This window comes from Pinus tabuliformis, chromosome 4_1, assembly GCF_031772625.1.
Source record: "Pinus tabuliformis cultivar Carrire ecotype Pingquan chromosome 4_1, CPIR1, whole genome shotgun sequence".
In the NCBI taxonomy this organism is placed as follows: domain Eukaryota; kingdom Viridiplantae; phylum Streptophyta; class Pinopsida; order Pinales; family Pinaceae; genus Pinus; species Pinus tabuliformis.
In genome coordinates, this window is record NC_142303.1 from 590092511 (window position 1) to 590109585 (window position 17075).

Genomic DNA, 17075 nt, shown 5'->3' on the forward strand with positions numbered 1-17075 from the left:
TTAAGTTTGAAGTTGGCAATTATAACTCATTAGTAATGAATTATGAATATGATGCTTCATGAAAGTTGAAAGTTGTTTCATTTCATTTCATTTTATAACATTTCATTTCATGTTAGATATTATTTGTTGTAATGGTTACACTTAGCTTACAAGTACAACTTTGGTGATCAATGATGATAAATGTTATATATTGAATTTTGAAAGCTTGAAACTTTATGATTGATAAATCATGAGACTCAATATGTTGTATGTTACTATGTAACTAACTTGTGGACGTGGTTGATGAACATTGAAGATTATAACTTCTAGATGATTGTTGTTGTATCGTTCAATCTATGTTTTTTATATCTAATTCATTATTCTACATGTTTTTGTTGACATATATATATCAAAATATAAAAAATATAAAATATATATATATATATATATTATATTATATAAAAAACGCTCCAGGATTCGCTCCCAAACCGGGAGCTTCTGAAAATGTCGCTCCCGCTCCTGTTTTCGCTCCCGCTTTCGCTCCCGCTCCCAAGTAACATTGCTTCTATTTATTATCTCAGAAATAAGTTATTCACAGTGTTCTTACGGAAAATATCAAAATATATTCTACTATAGTCTTCACAATTAAAACATTGCAGAAAGTAAATCTAAGAAAAAAATACTGGCACAAATACAATCATAATGACACAATTATTTTTGGACAATCGTGCCCAAAAAAACCCAATGTGGGAAAACCAGTGTAGCAGATGAGGGTTTTATTATTTCTCAACAAATTCTCATGTACAAATTACAACCAGCAAAATAGGAATGAGAAATTTTACAGACACTACTTGACAAATTTCTACCCCGGGTGAAGAATTTCTTCTTCCCCGGAATCCCTCTGCGTCTCTTTGCGTCAAACTTCTCACACTAGCTCAACGTCAAGCTGCCCACGCAGGCTTTGCGTCAATTTGCCTTTGCGCTGCCTCTTTTTGCGTCACCATGTTCCTACTTTGCGTCTTGCTGCCTTGCATTCTCTGAATGTGTTGATGCCCTCTCTTCCTTTCTCACCTGCAACTCTCCCTCTCATTCGATTTTCTCTTGCAAAACTTCAACCAGTGAGAAAATCGATCTCACTTGGGTAACTGAGTATTTTCCTCTACTGTGTTCTCCAAGTGCCCATCAAGTCTCCTCTTATAATCCTTTTGTTGATCAATCAATGGCCCAGATTAAATTCTAATCAACGGTTAGGATCATTTGACTTGATCTCTACCTTCTTCTAGAAGTTTCACCCATAGTTTAGATTAATACCCATTAATTATTTTAATTTCCTAAGTTTAGCCTTAGGGTCCCATAAAAAAAAAAAATTATTTTAATAAAACTGTTCTCTAGGTGGAATTTCACAAAACAATTCTGGGTATTGGAGAATGCATGCGTCTAAGCCTTCTGGAAAATTTTGAGGCCTAGTGCACATTTGATGCTACCCCAAATCAACATGAATCAATTAGTATATCCACAATACTTATGAATTTGTATCCTTGGCATCCACCACACATGCTTTGCATATGCCTCCTCAAGAATGGAAGGCCCAACCACCTTCTTGCTAGAGTGTACAATATCCACAGTATTATCAAGTACCCTGTAAGGCCACATCTCACACACCTCTAGCCAAAGTCAAAGTTGCTAGTCTACAATCACAACCTGTACACCATTATCCTTCAATTGCAACTCTATATCGAAAAATCTACCAATGAAATTGATATAAGATTTTTCTTCAAGATAGGAACAAACAAAACATCATTCAACTCAAGAACATCATCATCTTCATCATCCTTTTTTACTCCCTCAATGGCACTTTCTGATACCTTGGTAGTATCTCAAAAGAGTTCTTCACAAGTCACAAGATCTAGGTTCTAGGTACACAATCTCAAAAAATGTTTTTATTAAACACAAATTTCTCTTTAAAATTGTTTGTCCATGTGTATGAGCGGTGACGCAATCCCTCAGTGCCTTCTTTTGTCACAAAGGGCAGTCAAGTCCTTCACTTACATTCCTCCCTACAGTGACATTGATGACATGAGAGTTTCTTAAACACAAGCATGGACAAGGACACACATTAAAGTGACAACGTGTAGATTTTTCCATATATCATTAGAGGATGCAATATGTCATTACATAATATGAGTAAGTTTTGTAACTCCTAAATACCTAACCACTGATTACTACATTAGATAGTTTCATTAGTAACAATATATTATATGCCTAAGTCCTACTCAATGAGTCAATATATGTAAATTCTAAATAGAACCGTTTTTCCTAACAATGTCCACAAATTGTCTATAGCAAAAAGTTTGCATCAAAAACACCTTTACAAAAAGAAAAAAAAATCCCCAAATACTTTTGGTTCCAAACTCAAGTTACTACATTAGATAGTTCATTATTACATCACTTTATTTAGTTTATTATACCCCTAAGTCCTAATCAATACACATGTTCTTAATAGGACCATTATTTCTAACAATGTCTACAAATTGTCTATAGCAAAAAGTTTGCATCAAAAAACCCTTTTAAAAGAGATTTTCTTCCAAAATACATTCAGTATATATCTTTAAAGATATTTATTATTATATCTGTAAACTCATAATAGGTTGTGATCCCATTGACAAAGGGGCAAAAATATTAAATGCTGTTTCCGTCCATTTTCCATCCACAAACACCACGGTAACACAGTATGGCCTGAAAGCACACTCCCAAATAGTGGGTGCATAATTACAATGCTTCCTGCCCTACCCACACCATTTCAGAAGGAATTCCTGGCTGGAAACAGCCATAAATATGTAATGTCCTGAAACGTAGAAAGTATATTAAGGACAATAATAGCAGTGCTACGTCTGATACGTTGGTACTTCTGGCCTGAATTGAAAGGGCGAGGAAATCTAAGGAGATGTACTTTTGTAATTTGGTAATATTAGCCTCAGTTTTTTGCAAGAAAACAGATAAAAAATAGAAAGTTCATTTGTCAAGGACTATGCATCATTATGACTCTGGTTCATTTTGCCAGGACATGGAAGCAAACATGAATGACTTCTTGTTGCACCTAATTAACGTGATACCATTCATAGAATACATACAGTCAAACTGCCAGAATCTGTATTTTCGAACTCAATCAAGCGCTTTGTCAATGTTGCTTCACAAATATGCACGATACTCACCTGCACACACTCAAGTCATATGAACTTTTTTCAGTTGATGCCCAAAAATAATGGTCTTCATGCTAAATCCGAAGGGGATAGTGCTATATACAAATGGTAATATAATAACAATTCCTGACTTTAGATGTTCATTTGTATAAACACTAAGCTTGTGATATCTTCTGCTTAAATAGACAAAGCCACTTGCTATATCCTACCTCATTCAGTATGCATCTTTTATTCTAAAAAATCTAAGCTGTAAAAGATATTGCTGGCCTGAAAATTTTTCCCACTGCTAATATTCCAAACATAATCCAGGCAATGGAAATGGAATTACATTTCCTATAATGACAGAAAAGATTTCCTCTAACGTATATTCCCATTTAAATTTGAACAAAGAGGCATGCCGTAAGCAGAAAATGAAAAATAAAAAACCACCGCAATGAATGTTATTTCTAAATATTATTTTTAAAATCACGAGCATGAGTTTTTTTAAATGTTAACCTTATTGAATATTGTTTCCTAAGCCTATTGCTTCTAGAATGTTGCGAAAAATAGTATAAATGGAATAAGAAGTCAATGATTGTTTCTCTGGATGTACATGGAATACAGATGTCCAATTTGCATTTTTCCAGTAAGCATCCGTGATTATTGCAATTTTTTGTCAAATTTTAGTTTTTGTTTTCCTTCCACTAAAACTCATCTATAATATCCCAAAACTGCAATGATTGCTCTCACATATATATCTGGTTCTCGTCTCTTATTATAATTATTATTTGGCTTCTTTATATCGTGTTATCGTAACAGTGAAGAAGCCCTCAATAAACAAGCACCTAACACCTTGTATATGAAAATAATCATGGACAGCTTAAATCTATTTAAAAAAGGGAATATCCACATAAGGAAGACATATTATCCCAGAAGAAATAAACCTATAATGGAGGAAAAATTACCACAATTAATGATGTAAATTAAAAACCTGACATAGATACAGAAGAACAATGCTGAATTCTGGAGAGACAGGCCGGCCTATCAATTTGTCAGTAATAATGCAGGATGACTGTAAATAGATGATTTGAAATAACGCAAAATTGAAGGGGTTGCATTATTATAAACACCCTGTTACCCATCATGTCGTATGAGGGCATGTCCCAGTTTGAAGACCCTGCTCAAGCAGGGTGCATGTGGAGTCTATTGATCCCAGAGTTATTTCTGTTCTTATGCAGCTGCATGTGCATCATGAATTATCATCCGTCTAGCATTTTCATCACACTGATCCAATGTCCCTTTCCAATGGGAAATGGAGTCAACAAATGTGAAGGGTCGGCTGATGGGCTGAAAGGTCTCATCCATACGCATGCCTATCCAAAACCACAACCTGGTACCAGATAACCTATACGCTGCTCTGAGTGGATGATGTGCTGAATCAATACATTGCAGATAGCCACCTAGTCAGATGCCAATGAGAAAAGCACTTGCCAGGCACGAAGGAATCTGCCAATGCGGTCAATGGGCCCTAAGGAACAAGCACAACTCGTCAATTGTGAAAGATGTGCTCGATTTGAACAACTAGCAAAGATCATCTAATCAAGGCCCAATGATACTTGACTTTGTCATAGGCAAAGTGACAGCAAATGAGGCTAAGAACCACCAAGGTGCTCATCTTTTCGATCAACCTCCAAATGATGTGTCGGAGTCGATGAAGGGTAAGCCACTGAAAGAAAAGTGACAATGAATTCCTTTTCCCCAACGTGAAGTGATCCTCACAAAGTATGAATAATATAGCACATGTCCCTAGTGCTGGATGAGGGGAAAAGACTGACTTGTGTGTTTCAATGTAGACTGGAGAAACAAGACAATAACATGACTCAAGACTTTCCCTATTGTCTCTACAACATTACCCACCTATCAGACATAATACTGAATGATATGTAGTGAATAGCCCAAATCTGCGCTCGACCGAAGCATGAGCTGAAGAAAAAGCTAGGTGAACAGAAAATGTAGGACTCATAGTTTGACCTCGACAAAAATGAATGGCGAGGTTATTGACATATGCAACTCAAAAGCAAGAAAAACCAGGCTATAAGAGGTTTTTATACACAATTACACAAGACAATATGATGATATCAAGGGAAAAAATATGTCTTCATAGTACTAACTAGGACTGAATAACTGCTAAAGGGAAAATCTGCAAAACACAAAAACATAAAAACAACACAACGGAAATCTGAAAATTACACTAGAAATCAGCAACAAATCTGCTACCCAAAACCCAAACGTTTTGCCTCAATTTTTCCTTTTTCTTTTTCTATCTTCTTCTTCTTCTTCTTTTTTGTTTACTTATTATTGATCATTGGAAATAATGTTTCAAACATGGCCCATTGATGGGCAACCCTTCATGATCACTGTTGTCGCCTAAAATGTACATCTCAATGTGGGCAAAATCCCAATCCCACCAGGTGTAATCTTAGGGGTGCAATGTTTAGAGCAGGGGCTGTCACATATTCCCTACTCACTCCGTTAAAGCTCTCTCCTAGGTAAGCTAAGGGGGGTAGTACCTAAAGATGATGAATGAAGGAAAACTTGTTGGAACAACAAGTTCTAAGGGACTAAGGGCAAGGCCGCTACCTCTTTGGGCAACTTGAATTTATATTGATTCAACAAGTGTGATTATTATATGAGCAACGTGTATGTATTAAACGATAGATTCAATTTAATATCAATATGGCAACAATAAGATTAACAGATTAGAGACCAGTGCCTTGATAACAATTCTCAAATGTAAATACTTGCACAAGATTATATTCCAAGTTACAAGAAAGACAGTGCTGCAAAACAAGTGTTAGTATAAGAAATCAAGAGATCAAAAGCAACCAGAATATGAGCAATACACTTTCAAATATAACTTGCAAGAAAATATAAGCTTGAACTTTAAGTAAAAGAGATGCTCAACAATGATATAGCAATTCAAGATACAATAAGCATGAGATTGATAAGTTCAAGAATGTAAAAGTAAATTTTGCAAGTGAAATAAATGGCCCACAATTCTAGGTATGATAATCAAATGAATGATAAAATTGCAACGCAAGACAAAACTAGGTGTGATGCAAGAGTCTTGGCTAATTTTAAGTCAAATGTCTAATCTAAGGTAAATGTCGTCTCCTCAATTGTTTTGAAGCAATTCTTAAACAAGGTTGAAGAAAGAAGGTCCAAGGAAGAAGACTAAGGCCTTATTAGTGATACCTCATTTTACTTCTAGCAACCCAAGTGCCTTCGTTCCTACAAGGGATTGCCCACAAGAGAACTGTAGGGACTGTTGTTAAGATTCAACCAGATCAGCAAATTTCTTGTAAAATTCTATCAAATTAAATGCAATTGCGTACCTGATTCTCCCATTTGGTGTCGGTCTACGTTGCTTCGAGTTTTCTGGTTACGTTACCAAATCAACTGATTCCTCCTGCCTATTTGGGATCAACCTCTACAGTTCCCAGATCTAGAGGACTTTGAAATGGAAGTCCACTAGTCCCCATGCCCAAAATTCCAAGAACAACTCAAAATTTCCCAATTTTTCAGTTCAAAATCGAGCCCCTGGCTCATCCCTCAAACAAATTCATTTTCTATAATGATTCTCTGTATTTCCTCCTCCCTGCACTATATTCCAAAGGTGAAGGCAATCTTCTGTTCCCAAAAACTTATTTTTCCCCCCCTTTTTCATGCTCCCCTTCCGTCTTTGTATATCATTCCTTGGCGGTCACTGTTCCCTACTAGTGAACCCATCGCTCCATTACATGGTGACACCTTCCCTCCTTTGTAACGTGTGACTCTATTCGTCCAAAGCTACAGGGATATTGACATGTGTATTAGGTTTACCTTTAGGATTTTTATTAGTTTTATATAAATGCCCTTAGTTTATAATATGTATTTTATTTTGATTTAATTTCACATTTTGGTAATTTATTAGTATAACTTATTAATATTTTGGGATATAATTTATTAGTATAATTTATTAATATTTTGATAATTAATTAATATTTTGACAATACAATACAATCCAGGGATAGGAAAATTCAGTTAATTCAAAAGTTAGTTTTGTTATATTTATTACTATATTTGATTAAATTTAACTGTTTATATTTAATGAGTATAACTAATAATAGATTTATTATTATTATTAAAGCTATATAGTTTAAATAGAAACTAATATTATTAAATGAAATAATAAGGAAAAATTATAAGTGTTTATTATAGGCTAACCTACTTAGCTAGCTAGATACTAAATCAAAGGACCTAACAAAATTGAATAGGTCGCAATTTCTCATTAACATTATTTTAAATTTATTGAGGAATTATTAGTTAAATTCATTCTTAAATTCTTATTTATTTATATTAAAGTTATAATGGGATAATTAGCATCATTCTTTAAAATTCTTTTATTAAGGTAAAAAATTTATTATATTAATTATTATACTATACTAACTAACTAAGGCTTAATTTAACTGTATATATTTAATGAGTATAAAATAATAGATTTATTATTATTATTAAAGCTATATAGATTAAATACAAAATAATATTATTAATATTAAATAATAAGAAAAATTAAAATTGTTTATTAAAGGCTAACCTACTTAGTTAGTTAGATAATTGACTTAATACTAAAATAAAGGACCTAACAAAATTGAATAGGTGGCAATTTCTTATTAAAATTATTTTAAAGTTATTGAGGAACTACTGAGAAAGAAGATGGCAGTTTCTAATCAGTTAAATTCATTAATGAATTTCTATTTATTTATATTAAAGTTAAAATGGGATAATTAGCATCATTCTTTAAAATTCCTTTATTAAGGTAAAAAATATTATATTAATTATTCCACTATGCTAATTAACTAAGGCTTAAAAATATTTTTACTACCTATATAAACAAACATCTTATTCTAATGGGAGAACAAGTAATGTTAAAATAAAATGTTAAATTTTTATTAAAATCAAAGAGCAGAGAAGGACTAAAGGACAACACACGGTCCAGAAGACGAGAGAAGATCACAATAAAAGAACAACACAAGGGGCGAGGGATAGGGCCGGGGTGAGGGTGAGGGCGAGGGCGAGGGCGGCTAGGAAGAAAGGGCAGGGATCCAACATCTGCTAATCTTCTAGCCATCATCCCTATTGAGATTTCTCGGCCTTTTTTCAATTTCTATGGCCTCCCTAAACTTCTGGTGATGAAAAGGTGCAATCTTGGCAATAACACGGGCCTCCTCAATACATATGTGATGCTTAGTTTTTTCTGTGTGTTCTGCTAGGGCGGAAGACTGGGTCCTCCCATGTTTTATGTCAGCTAAGTGTTCATGAATCCTTTGATTAATAGAGCACCCAGTCTCACCAACATAGGGGGTCCCACAAGAACAAGGAATAACATAGACACCTTTCATGTCCTTGGGGTCGATGGGGTCTTTAACAGATCTAAGAGAGCTACAAATGGTGTTAAGGGGTCTAAAGGAAGAGGGCACATTATGCCTCCTAAGGATTCTCGCAATCTTATTAGTGGTCCCCTGGATGAACGGGAGATGAACCCCTGAGACTCGATCCTTAGGGTCTTTCTTAACCTTGGGACCTTTGCTGGCTTTAAGGAAAGCTTCCAGACCTTGGTGCCTACTATAACCATTATTAACAAAAACATTAAGGAGATGGGCTTTCTCCCTCTCAAGGTTCTTTTCATTGGAGATTCTTAGTGCATGAGTCGCTAGCATGTTGAGAACACCCAACTTTTGAGTAGGGAAATGATGGGAGCTGGCATGAAGATACTACTCAGTATGAGTTTTCTTCCTAAACACTTGGTGGGAGAAAGAACCGTCATCATTTTTTGAAATGAGAACATCCAGGAAAGGCAAACATCCATCAACTTCTTGCTCCATGGTGAACTTAATGGAAGGGGATTGATTGTTGAGATGCTGGAAAAAGAGATCTAACTCCTCCTGGCCATGAGACCAGATGACACCAGTGTCGTCAACAAATCTTTTCCAAAGCTTGGGAAAGAGACGCGCAGAGGCCAAAGCCTTGGATTCAAAGTCTTCCATAAAAATATTAGCAACAACTAGGGACAGGGGTGAGCCCATGGCAACCCTGCAGGTCTATTCATAGAATTCACCTTCGAAGCTGAAGAAAGTAGACGTGGGACAAATTTTGACTGTGGGTTCCTTTTTCCATAAACTTATTGAGAGTAGCCCCATCACTCCGAGGATCTATGGGCTTCAAAATATTCACAAAGAAGGGGCTCCCCTTCTACCCATTGTCAACACCATAGGAGGTTCACCCTACCTCCTAGCTAAATACTTGGCCTTGAAGCTTAGACCCCTTGTGGGCCTAACAGAGTTATTCATAAAAGACTCTTCGTATTTTTTCAATGAGCTTAAGGGCATAAAGTTCGACCCTAGTGACATTCTTGTGAGTTTCGATGTGGTCTCCCTTTACACTTTCATTCCTATAAAGGAGGCCATTGAGGTCATCAACTACCTAACTGATCCTGATACCGCTCATTTAGTCGAAATTTGTCTCACATCTACTTTCTTCAACTTCGAAGGTGAATTCTATGAACAGACCTGCGAGGTTTCCATAGGCGCACCCCTGTCCCCGTTTGTTGCTAATTTTTTTATGGAAAAACTTTGAATCTAAGGATTTGGCCTCTGTGCATCTCTTACCCAAGCTTTGGAAAAGATTTGTTGACGACACTGGTGTCATCTGGTCTCATGGCTAGGAGGAGTTAGATCTCTTTTTCCAACGTCTCAATAATAAATCCCCTTCCATTAAGTTCACCATGGAGCAGGAAGTTGATGGATGTTTTCCTTTCCTTGATGTTCTCATTTCAAAAAATGATGACGGTTCTTTCTCCCACCAAGTGTTTAGGAAGAAAACTCATACTGAGCAGTATCTTCATGCCAGCTCCCATCATTTCTCTGCTCAAAAGCTCGGTGTTCTCAACACGCTAATGACTCATGTGCTGAGAATCTCCAATGAAAAGAACCTTGAGAGGGAGAAATCCCATCTCCTTAATTTTTTTGTTAATAATGGTTATAGTAGGCACCAAGGTCTGGAAACTTTCCTAAAATCTAACAAAGGTCCCAAGGTTAAGAAAGACCATAAGGATCTAGTCTTAGGGGTTCATCTCCCGTTCATCCAGGGGACCACTGATAATATTGTGAGAATCCTCAGGAGGCATAATGCGCCCTCTTCCCTTCGACCCCTTAACATCATCCGTAGCTCTCTTAGATCTGTTAAAGACCCCATCGACCCCAAGGACATGAAAGGTGTCTATGTTATTCCTTATTCCTGTGGGACCCCCTATGTTGGTGAGACTGGGCACTCTATTAATCAAAGTATTCATGAACAATCAGCTGACATAAAACATGGGAGGACCTGATCTTCCGCCCTAGCAGAACACGCAGAAAAAAAATAAGCATCATGTATGTATTAAGGAGGCCCATGTTATTGCCAAGATTGCACCTTTTCATCACCAGAAGTTTAGGGAGGCCATAGAAATTGAAAAAAGGCAGAGAAATCTCATTGGGAATGATGGTTGGAAGATTAGCAGATGTTGGGTCCATGCCCTTTCTTCCTAGCCCCCCCCCCCGCCCTCGCCCCTACCCTATCCCCCGCCCCTTGTGTTTTTCTTTTATTGTGATCTTCTCTCGTCTTTTGGACTGTGTGGTGTCCTTTAGTCCTTCTCTACTCTTTTATTGTAATAAAAATTTAACATTTTATTTTAACATTACTTGTTCTCCCATTAGAATAAGATGTGTATTTATATAGGTAGTAAAAATATTTTTAAGCCTTAGTTAATTAGCATAGTGGAATAATTAATATAATATTTTTTTACCTTAATAAAGGAATTTTAAAGAATGATTCTAATTATCCCATTTTAACTTTAATATAAATAAATAGAAATTCATTAATGAATTTAACTGATTAGAAACTGCCATCTTCTTTCTCAGTAGTTCCTCAATAACTTGAAAAAAAAATTAATAAGAAATTGCCACCTATTCAATTCTATTAGATCCTTTATTTTAGTATTAAGCTGATTATCTAACTAAGTAGGTTAGCCTTTAATAAACAATTTTAATTTTTCTTATTATTTAATATTAGTAATATTATTTTGTATTTAATCTATATAACTTTAATAATAATAATAATAAATCTATTATTTTATATTCATTAAAAATATATAGTTAGATTAAGCCTTAGTTAGCTAGTATAGTATAATAATTAATATAATAAATATTTTACCTTAATAAAAGAATTTTAAATAATGATGCTAATTATCCCATTATAACTTTAATATAAATAAATAAGAATTCAAGAATGAATTTAACTAATAGTTCCTCAATAACTTTAAAATAATTTTAATGAGATTTGCCACCTATTCAATTCTATTAGGTCCTTTGATTTAGTATCTAACTAGCTAAGTAGGTTAGCCTTTAATAAACAATTTTAATTTTTCTTATTAATTTTTCCTTATTATTTCATTTAATAATATTAGTTTGTATTTAATCTATATAGCTTTAATAATAATAATAAATATATTATTAGTTTATACTCATTAAATATAAACAGTTAAATTTAATCAAATATAGTAATAAATATAACAAAACTAACTTTTGAATTAATTGAATTTTCCTATCCCTATCCCTCAATCCAGTACAGTTTCCCAATCAAATATTTTGATAATTTATTAGTATAATTTATTAATATTTTGAATACAATCCCTGGAGGGATTGTATTGTCACTCTTACAATAGCCTCCTTAGCACCTTTTACTAACACTCCACTTAATTCCTCCACGGCAATACAATCATCCCCATTAGACTCAATGACTTGTACCTACACATTTTCTTTCTTATTTAATTTGCAGCTTTTCTCTTACTGTACTATATCCATTATTATAACCTGTTACCTACTCTTTTATTATTACTATTACTGCACTAATCTTCTATTCACTTTTTTTCTATTATCACTTTGTTATTATTACTATATCCATTATTATAACCTGTTACCTACTCTTTTATTATTACTATTACTGCACTAATCTTCTATTCACTCTTCTTTTTTTTTTTACTTTGTGTATAACTCATTATTCATTACCCCACTACCAATACCATCACAATATTACACAATGTATTGTGCACTACTCAATGTATAATCGGAAAGAGAGAATGAGCATGATTAAAGGTGGCAAGCCACATATATTTCAAAACGCAGCAGTTGTCCAATTTTGACAGATCTTTAAGTTATTTTGTCAAAGGAATATAACTTGGTTATTCAACTTATTCATTTTACAAACTATATGAATTTGAGTCTCCCAAATATTTATTTATAAAATACATATTTCATAAATATATGTATTTTATATAATAATATCAAGCTATCTTATATAAAATAATATATAGTAAAATAACACCACTCTCGTATTAACATTGTAAATTACTCCCATATTATCATTGCTGAGATGTTGCAGGACTTGTAACGTTTCATATTTGATTTTGATAAAAATAAAATTAAGTTACAACATATCATAATGAAATATATTATCATACTTTATGAATAATAAGTCTATTAGTCAGTTGATTAATTAATAAAAATTTACGATATTAATTTAATTTATTTTTTTTATATACATTTATTTGCCATTGTTTTATCCCTTTCCTACTTGCTTGCATTTTCCTCTTAACATTAGACTACCATATTTTATCTTATACTTATTCTATTATCTCTATTTGTGCATACCCTTATAGTTTCTCGTTTCTAACCTTTTTTTATTTTTATTTTTTAAATGTCACGCTGGTACAGAATTCAGAATTCTACCTTGGCTAATAATTCATCTTCCTTGGCAGCCAACATAGCCAACAGATTCGACCCAGGCACCGAATTTATGAGACCAAAATTATAATACGCTCTCATTTTCATCGTTGCTATCAGTAGATACGTATTCACACAACCAAAATTTATAATTGCCACAGGATGAGACAAATACACCTCTGATAACTAGCCCGAATCCTGAGTGAAACCAACTTTTCTTCATCAAACCAATCAACTTTTTCCCTTTTCTTTTGTACGTCACCCTATCCTTGGTTATCCAAAGATTCTTCTGATACTAGTTTGGCATGTAAAAATTCTATTTTACCACTTTAGGTCGAGGTATTATAAGTTATCAACTGCGGAAATCTCATTAGGCTGGTTCCGTCTGTCTTTCTAGATCTTATTAATCTGGGAACTAGATATCCCGTACTAAATTTCGAATTGACTTATTAATCTTGGATTTATTTTTTTATTTTTTCTCGCCCAATTCGGTGAATTTGGTAATAAAGACACGCATAATTAGAAAATCAGTTTTCAAAACTTATTTATATAATGCGTATTTAGGAAATTGGTTTTCATGTAAGATCCCTCTTCGATAGGAACATATTTATGAAAACCCATATTGCCCTGGTTAATATAAATGAATTTACTGAAATGGTCCGCGTGTAATAATTTGGAACTTCTGAAGTGATAGTGTATAATAATTCCATAAATGAATTTACTGAAATGGTCCGCTTGTAATAATTTGGAACTTCCGAAGTGATAGTGTATAATAATTCCATTAATAATAACTGAATATCTGACATTCTCAACACATGACATTACCCAGTTGATTCCTTGAGATTTCAGCCCAATTTTTGTCAACAAAATTCTTAATAATAATCGGAACCTACTTTGAAGTGTCCGGATAAGTTAAGAATGGATCCACTGCAACATTTCTAGAAATATGTGTGGCTGGTGGATAAACCTATTAAGTCAATCGCTGGAATATTTTGTACATTTGCATACTAACCCATTCGCTGGAAAGTGGAGTTAATAAAGAACGAAACTTGCAGAAAGACTTGGCGATATTGACTTTAATGAGCTGAAATCCTCGTAAAATTCAATTTCGACTATAAACAAATACCTTGGTCATCTTTTTTTTGAGGCCGCTATCACAATCCAAGAAGCAAATGATGTGGAATAACGAGAATTAAAATAATAGTGGAAAACTCAGCACTAAGCCATGGAGAAAATGAGCATTTTCTTACACCCAAGCAGAAAGAAGTCTGTTCTCAAAACGGATAGAATTTCTAGCGCTCCATTTACTCTGCAGTATAAAACCCCCCCCTTTTTTTTTGAACTTGGTTTTTAATATGATTCTATTTTTAACTACGTTGCAGAATTTGACAAACCAAATATATATATTTTAGGTTATGTAAGGCCTGTAAGGCCCCGAAGGGTTTGAACTGAGCTCTGATACCATGTGTAGGGATTGTTGTTAAGATTCAATCAGATAAACAAATTTCTTGTAAAATTTTATCAAATTAAATGCAATTGCGTACCTGATTCTCCCATCTGGTGTCGGTCCACGTTGCTCCCAGTTTTCTGGTTACATTACCAAACCAATCGATTCCTCCCTGCCTATCTGGGATCAACCTCTGTAGTTCCCAGATCCAGAGAACTTCGAAATGGAAGTCCACTGGCCCTTGTGACCAAAACTCCAAGAACAACGCAAAATTTCCCAATTTTCAGTTCAAAATCGAGCCATGGCTCATCCCTTATTTTCTATCACAATTCTCTGTATTTCCTCCTCCCTGCACTATATTCCAAAGGTGAAAGCAGTCTTCTGTTCCCAAAACCTGATTTTTTTCCCATTTTCATGCTCCCCTTCCGTCTTTGTATATCATTCCTTGGCGGTCACCGCTCCCTACCAGCGAACCCATCACTCCCTTACATGGTGACACCTTCCCTCCTTTGTAACGTGTGACTCTACCAAAGCTACAGGGATATTGACATGTGTATTAGGTTTACTTTTAGGATTTTTATTAGTTTTATATAAATGCCCTTAGTTTATAATATGTATTTTATTTTGATTTAATTTCACATTTTGATAATTTATTAATATTTTGGGATATATAAATAGATAACCATATTTATAATTAACTTAAATTTTACATTTATTTATTTATAACTATATTTACTTTATATTTTTAAATTTATATCATTGAAATTATTTAGGGTATTTTCTCCTTAATTATGACGCATTAAGCAATATGTTTGGTGATGGGTGAGGGTGTAACTTCTATCTGAAGCAGTGTTGTGATATTCAACATTTATAGTTAATTTAGAATATATATATTAGTGCAGTACATGCAATACATGCATATGTAGCTATCATATACATGCATCATATGCATGCTAATATTCTTGTGCTCTCTATATTAAAGATGGGTCATTACAAGAACTGCAAGGTCACCTGTTTTAACCGTTGAGTAAGGGTCAAGCTTCTCAAATTGAATAGTGGAGGTGGTCATAACTTTCTACACAACCAAACTTTTGTTTGGAGATATGTTCTACGGATGCAAATCTAATTTCTAAATCGCAAGATGCAACGCTTCAAAGATATATAATGATTTCAATATGCTTCCAAAATAGATAGATGCCAATATGCTTATAACCAAGATATAGATATATGTTTCGAGCACAAGATTATTAGCTTATGACAGTAATTAGTGAAGCAAGAATACTTGCTCAATGAAACAATAGCAAGAATGACAAGTAGGATTAGATGAGTTAACAATAGCTCAAAATTCCTTTAGATATGTTAATTAAGGGGAATCCCCACTTAAGTTAGACAACAGAGTTAAGTGAAAAGTATATGATGTAAACACAATTTTAGGATGGCAAATGAGATTGCTGACAGTGACTAGAGAAACTACTTAGATCATAAATAGCAAATGAAACCAGATAGTAAATATTCCAATGCAATTTGATCAAGTAGCGACTTAGGAAATGCAAGCTATAGATGCAATTATGATGCAATGCAAGGGTTAGCAGCGAGATCTAAGTTAGCAAGAGAATTAGTAAGTTAGTAAATTCTCCCTTTTAAATAAGGAGAAAATGATGCCTTGGAATGAGATTTCAACCTCCCTCAAGAAACAAAGATTGCTTTTATTAATGAGATTACAATGGGAAAGACCTTCCAGACAAATGAGGAGGACTCTTCATCAAGGGGCTTCACAATTGATAGTTCTACAAAATACAAGACCTCCTCAAGATCTAAATGGATCCTCTTCAAGATAGCTCACAAATTATCCAAAGATCTGACCTCAAATGCTTTCAATCTTGCAACCAGAAAATGACAGTTGAGAAGGCTCTCAACCTAGAAGAAAAAGAGGTGCAATTTCTTCGTTTCAATAGCTCTCAAATATGATGAATCTTAGCTTACAACAGAGGCTTGATACATCAATGATGATATCCCTTCAGACCCGAATGGCCTCTCGCTCCAGGTGAAGAAACACAAGCTTCTAGGCTCATGACTAGAGAGAACTAGGCCTCCAAACAAGGCTTTCTCAACCCTATCAAGAAAATAAAGGTTAGATCCACAGTTACCAGGATTCGGATACAGATATGGATATGGATACGGATCCACTAGTTTTTTGAAAAATCCAAGATCCGGATACAGCAAGGATACGCCACGTACACAAAAATAAAATTATATATATATATATATATATATATTAAAAAACACTTTACAGCTAAAAAATCAAATACTCCATGAAACCATCAAACACTTTTAGAACACTAAATGATAAATATGAAGATTGAAACACTGAAATGATGCATCCTCCCTCATATAAAGTAACAAAAAGAGTCATAATATCATAAATGATAATAGTAAATACATTTACATATCCTCAAATGGATCTATATCTTCTGCATATTGCACCTCTACATCATGAATAGATGATGGGGGTCCTGGAATGTAAGAAGTTGCATCAGTACGCTGAATTGGTGGTGGAACAATATCCTCAAGTAGGTTGAGGTGGGTCACGACATTCAGTGTCAGGTTCAAGTC

General features: G+C 34.2%; 1 protein-coding gene across 3 annotated transcripts in view; it reads right to left on the bottom strand.

Moving 5' to 3' along the window:
- LOC149177348 (Cyclin/Brf1-like TBP-binding protein) overlaps nt 1-17075 on the bottom strand; it is a 411187-nt gene that overhangs the window by 127247 nt on the left and 266865 nt on the right. For all 3 annotated transcript variants that reach the window (XM_089420099.1, XM_089420101.1, XM_089420100.1), the window contains one exon: nt 3111-3191. In XM_089420099.1, coding sequence (XP_089276225.1) covers nt 3111-3191 — 81 coding nt within the window. The remainder of the gene's footprint in view (nt 1-3110; nt 3192-17075) is intronic.